At 39.6% G+C, this 12,188-nt stretch overlaps 1 protein-coding gene across 1 annotated transcript in view; it reads right to left on the bottom strand.

Annotated features, from left to right (window-relative positions):
* LOC140324665 (cell surface hyaluronidase CEMIP2-like) overlaps nucleotides 1-10,504 on the bottom strand; it is an 89,812-nt gene extending 79,308 nt beyond the window's left edge. Inside the window, exons 1-2 of the mRNA XM_072402729.1 lie at nucleotides 10,405-10,504; nucleotides 6,910-7,295 (exon numbers count right to left, since the gene is read on the bottom strand). Of these exons, the coding sequence (XP_072258830.1) occupies nucleotides 6,910-7,228 (319 nt within the window). The 5' untranslated portion in view covers nucleotides 7,229-7,295; nucleotides 10,405-10,504. The remainder of the gene's footprint in view (nucleotides 1-6,909; nucleotides 7,296-10,404) is intronic.
* Between the last annotated feature and the right edge of the window lie 1,684 nt (nucleotides 10,505-12,188).

The raw sequence follows: 12,188 nt of genomic DNA, 5'->3' as shown, positions 1-12,188 counted from the left end.
CAGTTGCTTTTCCTTCTCCGGAGGAAGAACTGCCCTGCAACCACACAGGCAACACAGGCAAATGAATTAGCATGCAGGCCAGGTTGCTGCTCCTGGGGGGATAATAGCAGTTTGCTATAAGCTTGGGAGTGGTAAACCACCTGGTTTTCCACCTCAAGTGTGAAAAGGGTCTAAATCTTGAGTTTATATATGAACACTTACTACAGGGTATATCAATGCCAGAACTGGTGGGGAAAGATACAGGGGATTAGTTACAGTTCAGATCACTCAGCTGTCTGTGTAAATATACCCTTAAGCTATCATAGCCCTGTAAACCATTTTTTTTTTTTCAGTAGAGCAGCCGAGGTTAGCCTGGTAAACAAATAAAAAAGAAATGTAGATATAAATGACCCATCTGAAATATTCTCTATATACCTATGTCATTTTATATCATCCTTCATTCCTAAACATAATTAAGAAATATATACATGAATTCCCTTTATATCTCCTGTTGGATCTGCCAAGATCATTTTTGTAATTACTACTTTCTATTCAAACAACTGAAAACGCCTGCGTATGGTCATACCGGCCCAGGTTGCTCAGCTGGTATATATTACATATTTTGACACATGGAGTACCTGTACATTTATTACCCCATACAAATATTCTATTACATTTTAAATGTTAATATGTTTTAAACAGCTACTGGGTGTTTTGTGGAAGATAAATAAATAAACTTGATGTTTGCAAACCCTTTAATTTGTTATTCTAAGTTTCACATAACAGGCAGAGGCACATCTAGAACTTGTCTAACATCCCCCTAGGGCTATGCACAGTACAGGTTTCAAAAAATCTGATCTAACCTGTTAGATTTATTTTGTCCTACATCCAGGCTGCTAACCTGAAACCAAAAGCACAAACATCTGATTCTTCTTATTTTGCTGATGGTGACAACTTTAGCCGACACCACACTCTATACATTATATCAGTGTTCCAAGCAGGGTTCCTCCAGAGGTTGCTTGGGGTTCCTTGGGTAATGAGCACTTTGTACTGCCAACACAAATTCACTTTTTCAATATCTGTAAGGGTGACATTCTTTCCAATGACCAGAAATGTAGGAGGCATTCTTCTCGTGGCCACGGCATCAATATACTTTGAACTGTGGATAATATTTATATTGTCAGGGGTTCCCTAAGACCTTGTAGTTATTTTAAGGGTCCCCCCATATTAATTAGGTTGAAAAAGGCTACAGTATATATTAGTTCAGAAGATTTGAGCTGGCCATGCATGGCAAGTACAGACATTCATTGGTCAGTTTTGATCACTTACCATAAAACAACACAATATTTACAAATTGCAAAACTGGTTAATATCAAATGCAGAATCAAAAGAATATTGATTAACCCATGTCTTCAAATTCACCTACCCGTCTTCTTCTGTCTCTTAAACCCTCACTACTCATCCACCATTCCATATCCTCCCTCCTATTGTGTGATACTTCCCCCCACCTCCTAGATTACGGGGTGTCAAACTCTGTCCCACGGGCCAAATCTGGCCCGCAACGTCCTTTTTTTGACCCCCAAAGGAATCCTAAATATGAACTGCAGTTGGCCTGCCGCTGCATTGAAATGGCGCTGCTAATACAATCGCCACTGCATCACTCGCCTCTATAGTCCAGCGGCCTCTCTGCCTATGTGTGGCCCCGCATTGGACTGTTTTAGAGACCCAGGGAATTGTAGAAGAGGAGCTTTTTAAGTTTCAAGTTTGGCCCGCGACTTTGTCTAAGTTTTAATTTTGGCCAACTGTGTATTTGAGTTTGACACCCCTGTCCTAGATTGTAAGCTCTTCTGGGCAGGGTCCTCTCCTCCTCCTGTCACTGTCTGTATTCGTATGTCATTTGCAACCCCTATGTAATGTACAGTGCTGTGTAATATGTTGGCGCTACATGAATACTGTTTATTAATAATATTATTCACGTGAGAAATTTTCCGCCAGTCCTATAAATATCTGAAGGGTTTTTGAAGACCTCTCTATCAATTTCTGATTGGTTCAATAGTGGAGCATGAGCACCTATATATTTAGGATTATTTATAGGACTGGCGGAAAATTTCTCACGTGAATAATATTAATAATAAACATTATTTATATAGCGCCAACATATTACACAGCGCTGTACATATATAGTAATCAAATAAATAGTAATCAATCTGCATTATGATTGATCACAAAGAATCAATTTTAAGGAATCAGCTGCATCAATTGCAATGTGTAGTAGAATAATTGATTGATTTTCAATCAACAGTCAATTTGATTTGATTGAACAAGTTGATTTATATATCTTTAGCTTGTGGTGCAGGGCTAACAGTACAGGCAATTATTGTATAACCCAACCTTTCTCAATTCACCATTTACCATGGGTGAAATGACTGGATAGATGGATGGATAGATAGATAGATAGATAGATAGATAGATAGATAGATAGATAGATAGATAGATAGAGAGATAGATATTTTTCAATCTTGTCATGCTTAAACAATCATATAATTTATTCTATATACAGTTAGGTCCATAAATAATTGGACAGAGACAACTTTTTTTCTAATTTTGGTTCTGTACATTAGCACAATTCATTTTAAATGAAACAACTCAGATGCAGTTGAACTGCAGACTTTCAGCTTTAATTCAGTGGGTTGAACAAAAAGATTGCATAAGCCGCTGCAGTAAAGGCCTGGCAGAGCATTAAAAAGGAGGAAAGCCGGCATCTGGTGATGTCCATGAGTTCAAGACTACAGGCTGTCATTGCCAGCAAAGGGTTTTCTACCAAATATTAGAAATGAACATTTTATTTTCAGCTTTTTAATTTGTCCAATTACTTTTGAGCCCCTGAAATGAAGTGATTGTGTAAAGAAATTATTTTTATGCAATCATGTTCTTCAACCCAATTAAAGCTGAATGTCTGCAGTTCAACTGCATCGGAGTTGTTTCATTTAAAATGAATTGTGGTAATGTACAGAACCAAAATTAGAAAAAAAGTTGTCTCTGTCCAAATATTTATGGACCTAACTGTATATATATTACCATTCTCTGTTTAATGACTCAGTGCGTACAGCTACAAGTAGCAGTTGGAAGTCTTCCCTGAAATAACACTACTGTATGAAACAGCTGTTACCAACCTGGGAACCTAAATATTTCAGTATGAGGCTTGTAAAGTGATCACAAACAGAAGGCAAAGAACACATTATAACAGGGGCCAAATTCTCCGGGGAGCGTGTGTCTCACTACCGCTACTTACTAACATGTCTGAAAGCACACAGACCTTCCAACATGACCCCTCCATAAATTACAAACGGGATCTCTTTCTGATCTTCCATCCACCTATGTAATTAAAATCATCTGGGCTCGCTCCATTACGTGTTGTAAAAGGCTTTCTTAAAGTACATGTGTCATAAGAATAACATGAGGCCGCCATTATTGCCTGGTCTTGTCTTTAATACTACAAAACCACTGTTCCTTTCTCAACCAGGGTTACTCCAGAGATTGCTAGGGGTTCCTTGAGCATTTTACATTTCCCAGGTCAGCTATCATTGACACTAATTATCATTTTGGCTATATGTAGAGATTGGGTTCATTCCAATGCCTGGCAATGTAATAGAAATTCTTCCCAATGACCACCACACTAATATACTGTGATCTGTGATTTAATTAAAGGCATATAATAATGTTAGGGACATTAGATTGTGAGCCCCTTTAAGGGACAGTTAGTGACATGGCTATAGACTTTGTACAGCGCTACGTAATATGATGGCGCTATAAAAATACTGTGTATTAATAATAATATGTGGATATAGTTAGTATAGAAGGGGTTCCCTGAAGAGCTAAAAGTTATTTCAAGGGTTAAAAAAAGATTGGAAAAAGGCTGCCCTAGACACTGAACAAGCATGCAGCAAATAAAAGTTAGAATTACTTGTGCCAGGTTAATGCAAAGTTAAAGTGTTGTAGACAATGAATCAGCATGGGAAAGCAACAGAGGTCAGCAATGGCGACCAATATATTTTACTTATGTCCTTTAAATATCTACTTAGTAAAGAGAAGGCCAAGAGCAAAGAACCATTTGGATAAGCAGTGTTTGTTCCCCATTGTACTGTTAGCTGAACTATCTAGTGCCCGTTTCTGCAGGTAAGTTCTCCTAAAATCCCTATAGAGAAGATCTATAATTCAGAGCACCAACCTATATCCATCCATTATATCCATATCCATTCTTTATTGTATGGAATCTCATTTATGTAGGACTTATATTTTCCTCCTACTTAGATTTACTTATTTCTCTAAACCCAACATTAACCTGGAGGGTCAAGGCAGGTGCTTCCTGTAGAAAATAGTTTACAAAGCTTAACGCTATTTTATGGCACTCTATTTTCTGCCATTTGATTTTATTTTAAAATTTCATCAGATTCAGAAAAAAGTACATTTTTGGTAATAATAATCCTCATCTTAGAGTGTTAGGTTTAGGAACTGAGCCTTATGCGTGAGATTAGATGGCTGACAGCTAGCAACTGGTGACCTCTGATCTTCTAATTCACGGATTACAACTCTAAAGTTTCTTTTCGTACAACTTCCTTTTGAAAACATTTGGGTAGGTTTTCACTTAATATGTTCAATCCCCAATGTCTACACTAGTGATGGGGCTTGAATAACAACATTGACCTTAAAATCCTGTTGGCTGATGTATATTTAGGACACCATTACTGCCAAGCTTTATGGAAAGGCCATGGAATGTGGCCCTTAACTTTTCAAAGTCTAGAGAAAAGAATAAATACATATAAACGAAGAAAATTATTATCGATGGTGGCTAGAAGAATGACCAGCCACCACTAAATGTCCAGTGGGTCATGTAACGAGCAAAGCATTTGCTTACATTCAACACATACGTATTGGTGATATGCACTTTTTTGTGCATCCAAGGCTTTTTTTCCTCTGCAATTGGTTACCTGATTATTTCCACTATCCTCAGATTATTTGTATCAAAAATACAATTTAGCAAATCTACATACTTTATCAATATGGTGTGAAAGATTTCACATTGCATATGATGCATAACAAGACGTACCTGATGGTATAGGTAGCTGTGCTTGGAGGTCTTCCATGGACTAGCATGATTTTATTACATATAATAGTATATCAGTTGGGGAAATTACAGGTTTAAAGGGTTATTTCACCTGAAATGGATACTTTTAGCAGGTGCTGAAGATGTAATACCAAACTTCAGTTAACAAAAAACTTTAGCTGCCATGTACAGCAAGGGTTAAATGGTCGCTTGGGTCAAGGGAAAATATAAAGGGCAAGTTGACTTACCTTATTCCCTCGGCATGCTCCTCTTCTCCATGTAACTGGTTTGTGCCGCACTCTCATACATATCATCCAATACAATGTAAAACTTATAGTCCAGTGTTGCAGGTGACAACCTAGAGGCCACATGGAATGGAAACCAAGGCCACCAAAGGAAGACAGGGGATAGTTTGCTTTCTTCATCCCCCTTAGACCTAAATAAGCTTATAACCCTTGTAGTGTAATGGTAGCCCCAACGCATAACCTCATCACATGCACGGCTCCAAGACTTTTCTAGAGCTGCCCCAACTCTCTGGAATGGTCTTCCTCGTCCTATTCGGCTTACTCCTACTTTCTGCTCAAAACCCATTTTTTTCAAACTCACTTACGCTTCGTCTTCTGTCTCCTAAACCCTTACTACTTACCCATCATTCAACATCCCCCTCCTATTGTGCTGCTTCCCCCGCCTCTTAGATTGTAAGCTCTTCTGGGCAGGCTCCTCCCCTCCTCCTGTGTCACTGTCTGTATCTGTCTGTCATTTACCCCTATTTAATGTACAGCACTGCATAATATGTAGGTGCCATAAAAAAACTCTTTATTAATAATAATATTAATATTAATAACAGTAGTTACATTTCAGCACCAGCTTCAAATATCTATTTTGGGTGCAATATACCTGTGTATCTTAAATTCTCATCAACCGATATACCATTGTATGTAAGCTAAAGACTTCCAAGCCTGTGAGCATATCTACCTATATCTCATCATTGGTCCCTTTTATTACAGCCCACCAGCAGTCTTTAGAATCATTTTATCACCCCATGCAAATGTTATAAAATCTTTCACAGTATAATTATAAAGCACACATGCCATAGATTTTATTTTTGATACTAAAGCTTTAGACCAACCTGACAGCTTATTACAACCCTAAGTACTCCTATGATGAGATCTTGGCTTTTCCCGGGTCTGTATATTCCCATTGTAAGGGGTCCTTTAATCCAAATGTAAATTTTTACACATATTATATTTGAAGAATACAGGGATCACTGGAAAGTGATGAGAACAGCCAAAACTCTGATGTAAGTGGGACCAGAGCCATGATCTACAGTAAGAAGGCCTGGAGTCCCTAGGTGATAAAAGAAGTGAGCAGGAAACTCAAATAAGTTTCTTTATTTGCTGAAATATAACGTTTTGGTGGTGGTGGTGTGATTCTAATAGAAGAAGGATGGGGTACTCAATACAGAACAGCAAATGCTGCTTATCTGTACTATTTGGTGTACAATGACACATAGAAAATAAGTTCTATGGACAGATGTACTAGCCAAGCAAGGCAGAACATATAATTCCATAAGGGATTATGCTGTGTATGCAGCATTTCATGACATATTACTGGCTTTATGAGTGCACAATTCTTGCTGACTAAGGCATCCCCCTTTTATAAAATGACTTCTACAGTAGGCTCACCCCTGGAGAGGATAACATTACCAGACCAGGGCTCTGTTATCGGATCCCCGGACTTTTATTCTTTAAAGCCTAAAACAAAACCAGATGCACAGTCTGACCAATTCCCCAAAGTTTCCCCAGACTCATCCTTAGCTTACTAACAGTGCGGATCTTCAGCTTTACAGGGATTCCAGGACAGGAGAATCACAATGAGCAGGAAAGCCAAGGAAGGGCTTTGTAATGGTTGGAGCGCCATTCTTCCCTTTAGGAGATGTCCAAGCACTGGTAGATGGCCCCAGTGGAGGGTGATGGCCACATCTTGATGATGGTTCCAGTTCTGTCCTAGTTGATAGGAGGCGTCCATACACAAATCCGGACACATGTCCTCTGTAGCCTCATGTCTGGCTGTGCTGGGATGGAGCTGAAGGCATTTGTCAGCTGTTGAGGGGGGATTATATTGTTCATATGTGCAGCATCTCATAGTGAAGCTCCAAAGCAAGTCTAAACCTGCAACATATGGATGTGTAGAGGCCGAGCTTCCAGTTGGTCTGTGAATGAAATCCATAAAGAAACTAAATTTAGTGTATGATACAAGACAGATGAGAACATTTTCCATACTGTCAGGTGTACATTCAGCACAAAAATCTGTGGAAATAACAATAAACCCTTTGTCATAAAGCAAAGTACTAGTCAAGCATTATACATTGAACATACGTGATATATTGTTATTATTATTAGGTATTTGTATCGCTCTGTGTAGAATTCATAGCCCTGTCTATAATGTCCTAAAAGGAGCTTGCAATCTACTATCTCGACCATAGTCATAGTCCAATACCCCAAATTATGGAAGAAGCCAATCGCCAATAATCTACCTGTATGATTTTAGGATGTGGGAGAAATTTTGAGAGTCCACAGGAAGCCAAAAATGAGTGGAACATGTAAACTCCATGCAGATAAGTGTCCTGCACAAACATTCAAACTGGGACCCTTGTGCTGAGAGTTTTAGAAAACCCTGAGCCCTCCACCCATCCCATGCTGTGTCCATGCCACCAAAATTATTATTTATATAGCGCCAACATACCACTAAATTATTATTAATATTATTTATATAGCGCCAACATACCACTAAATTATTATAATTATTAATATTATTATTAATATTTATATAGCACCAACATACCACTAAATTATTATTATTATTATTAATATTTATATAGCACCAACATACCACTAAATTATTATTAATATTATTTATATAGCACCAACATACAACTAAATTATTGGTATTATTATTTATTTAGCGCCAACATTTCACTAAATTATTATTATTATTATTTATATAGCACCAACATATTACGCAGGGCTGTACATTAAATAGGGGGTGCAAATGACAGACAGATACAGACAGTGACACAGGAGGAAGAGAGGACCCTGCCCACTAAATGCAACTTTAAAAAAATGGGGTGCACACAAAGAAAATTGTCCTTCTTATATCTACTTTGTGAAATAACCCAGAAAGTTTCCCTTTCAGATGATTTACCAAAACTAGAGAAACTTCATTGTTTGTGTTGCCCATACCAAGTCATATCAGGTGTCATCTATGGGCAATTTTAAACAAAATGGGGTGAATATGAAGAGCGGGTCCCAAATGCTTGGCTTTAAGCTTCTTGCACCCCCGCCATTGGGACTGGTTTACTAAAGCTTACCAAGACTGGAGAAGATATACTTTTATGGGAGAACCTGGGTGATCCAGCAAACTAAGAATCCATCTGGCTCAGGATTGAAAATATTTGCCAACTAATAGCAAATGGTAAGAAATCCATTCCAGGTTTGCTGGATCACTCAGGTGCATACATAAAAGTCTATCTTCTCCAGTCTTAGAGAGCTGTAATAAATATTACCAGTTTGCTGAAATCTAAAACCAACCTTGGTCCCAACATATTCTTCTAAATACACTGAATAGGTGAGAGCTGGAAACAGCCAGGTACAGTGTACTCGGTGGGTCCACCAGTTTCCATTGGTCATTGTCTATAGCAGCCAACATTGTAGAATAAATTCTGGAATCAAAGCTGCCAATCCTGGTATAAGCTCACCCTGCACACTGCTTGGTGTGAGGACAATGGTGTTCTGCATAGCTGATGTTTGCATTGCACACATTTCATATAATGAAGGTCTATAGATATCAAAGTATGAGAGATCCTGAAAAGCCGCCTTTCTCAACCCATCACTGGTCCTGATTTATTAAAGCACTCCAAGGCTGGCGTGGATACACTTTCATCAGTGAAGCTGGGTGATCCAGCAAACCTGGAGTAGATTTCTTCAAAGTCATTTGCTATTTGCTAGCAAACGTTTTGAATCCTGAACCAGATCCATTCCAGGTTTTCTGGATCACCCAGCTTCACTGATGAAAGTGTATCCTATCCAGCCTTGGAGAGCTTTAATAAATCAGGCCCATTGCCGGTGTTTTATCATCCAATTGCTCAAAACTGAAAGAAACAGTCGATTTCCAGAAACAAAATTTGAAATGTAAAAAACCAAACTCATCCAGGAACGGGGACAACCAATCAACACGCATCTTTCATTCTGCACACGTCCCCTGGAAACAGAGAATAACACACCTGCTACTTTTTCTAGACTGCCCAGAGTTCAGCTTTAAAAATGGACATAAAAACTACAAATCATTATTTTATATTTCAATGGTTTGTATTAGAAATTGGACAGTAAGAAACACATAGCATATATTCATATATATGTGCAGAGATATACAAATTAGTACACAAGGGGGGTAAGTAGGGGTGTATGAATGTAGGGTTGTTAATCTTTATTTTGAGAATGCAGAATTATTATTATTACACAGTATTTATATAGCGCCATCATATTACGCACTGTACAAAGTCCATAGTCATGTCACTAACTGTCCCTCAAAAGAACTCACAATCTAATGTCCCTACCACTGCTATATGTCATTGATACAGTCTAAGGTCAGTTTTGGGGGAAGACAACCTAACTGCATGTTTTTGGGATGTGGGAGTAAACCAGAGTACCTGGAGGAAACCCATGCAAACATGGAGAGAACCTGCAAACTCCATGCAGATAGTGTCCTGGCCAAGATTCCAACATGGGACCCAGTGCTGCAAAGTCCAAAGTGCTAACCACTGAGCCACCATGCTGCCCAGGATGAAAACTGGTGGTAGCCAAGTGCAACCCTTATAAAGCAAAGCTCAGGCTGAGAAAGAGAGAAGCAGCACATTGTCTTCTGCAGAATGAAAACTGAGCTGCTTCTCTTTTTACTGTCCATTCACAATCAGGGTGAAGGACAAGACCTGAATATGGTACTGAAAAAAAATCAGGTTAGGTAAAAGTAGCAAAGTCATGTGCAATAAAAATGAGAAAGAACTTTATCTATATAGATGGGTATAAAGAAACAATATGAAGACATTTATCTGGTTACATTTTATTACAATGTATCACAATGTATTCTATAGGAAGAAGCTGCAGGCTGGCAGTCAGGGGCGGGGCTTTGAGTGAAAGGGGCGTGGTCTGTGCAGGGGACTCTGCAAGGGGCTCTGCAGGGAGAATGACATTTTCCTACCTGGAGTCCCTGTGCACCCCCAGGACCAGGGGCCCTGAATGTGAAGCCCATAGGGCCCCTCTTACCTTAGTCAGCGCTCCCTGGCTGGCTCCTGTGCTGCAGGCTTACATGTCAGGAGCCCTGGGTCCGGCTGGTCTGCTGCATCCTGCACACAGCTCCCCTCCCCTCTCCCCCTGTAATGGGCTCTGACCACAGACACATGAATCTGCCCTCCCCTCATCCAGGCTGCACAGCAATCAGCAGTCTCTGTGTATTATTAGCATGGAGGAAAAGCAAATAGTGGGGATGACACCTGGGCAGACAGGAGAGATGGGGATACATCATACAAACTCTGATTAGAAACTCACTGAAGGCAGCCAGTCATTGGGAAATCCTGGCACCCAGGCTGCCCTGGCACTTGTTTCAGGAATACTCCTAGTTTACAAATACAATTTGGAAGGCACAAAATATAAGAAAATAATTCACTGAGCAAAATCATCTTCAGGAAATCCCTGAGCTGCAATCAGTGAATGTATCAGTCTCATTCAAACAGAATTTTGTATTGTTGGGGAATTTATTGGTGAAGAAAAAAAATTGCAACATGGCAGACCGGGCTCATTAGTGCGCCATGTTAACGCACGCTTTTCCATATGGCAATATAATACTTGGCACATGTTTTAGGTAATGGGACCCCAAATGCACCATAGGAGTTCACTGTAACTGCATTACATTTGTGTGCAATGTGCAAATGGCAAGGGATAGACATGCAGTGGTGACCCTTAAGTTGCCATTCATTTTTTATAAAGGCACCATAAACGCATCCGCTGCACAACGCATTAATTCATTTCCAAGTTAGGCACTTTAAATGCAGCCTGCACAATGTGTTAGATGCACAGCTCATTACAATGCAACATGATTATCATTATCCAGTATTTATATAGCGCAGACATAAGACTCAGTGCTGTACAAAGTCCATAGTTATGTCACTAGCTGTCCCTCAGGAGGAGCTAACAATCTAATGTCCCTACCATAGTCATATGTCATTATCACAGTCTAAGGTCAACTTTGGGGAAGACAATTAACCTAACTGATGTTTTTGGAATGTGGGAGGAAACCCACACAAGCACAGGGAGAACTTGCAAACTCCATGCAGATAGTGTCCTGGCCGAGATTCCAACCTGGGATCTAGTGCTGCAAAGGCCGGAGTGCTAACCTCTGAGCCATTGTGCTGCCCAGAACATTCACTTTTTTTTTTTTTTTTATAAAATGCACCGCATTGATAAAGTATTAAAGTAGAACTAGAGTTCCACATACCAAAAATTGTGAGCAGGCAGGATTCTTATTGCAGAAGGGCAGATGATGATACACTGCGCATCCCCTGGGGTAACTAAGGCTGAATGAATTCCCATGTACATACACAGGAGTTACATCTTTCCAGTCTGGCCAATCACCATGGAAGAGGATTGGATGCAGATGATAACAGAGCGAGGACAGGTGAGTTTATTAAAAAACTGCAATCGGTCAGGTAAGTCTATTGCAAAAGGGGCATCACCTGCAAAAAAAAAGGATCTCTATGGTTGCAATTTTCTAGTTTGATGGTTTTGTTCCACTTTAACGACCCCCTAGAGTGGTGTTTCTCTACTTTTATAACATGGGAAAATAACTTTCATATAACCCCTGCTATAATTCTTATATCCACAGCTCACAGTACACTAGTGGGGTGGTCAGTGGGAAGAATTCCTCTTACATGGCTGGCCATTGGGAAGAATGTCACCCTTACAGATAGCCAAAAAGATCATTGGTGTCACTTACACTGACCTAAGGGGCACAAATTGCTCAAGGAACCCCTAGCAATTTCTGGGGGAACCCT

This window comes from Pyxicephalus adspersus, chromosome 2 (genome assembly GCF_032062135.1).
Source record: "Pyxicephalus adspersus chromosome 2, UCB_Pads_2.0, whole genome shotgun sequence".
In the NCBI taxonomy this organism is placed as follows: Eukaryota; Metazoa; Chordata; class Amphibia; order Anura; family Pyxicephalidae; genus Pyxicephalus; species Pyxicephalus adspersus.
The sequence above is the reverse complement of the archived record's forward strand: the minus strand, read 5'-3'. Positions and strand labels throughout refer to the sequence as shown.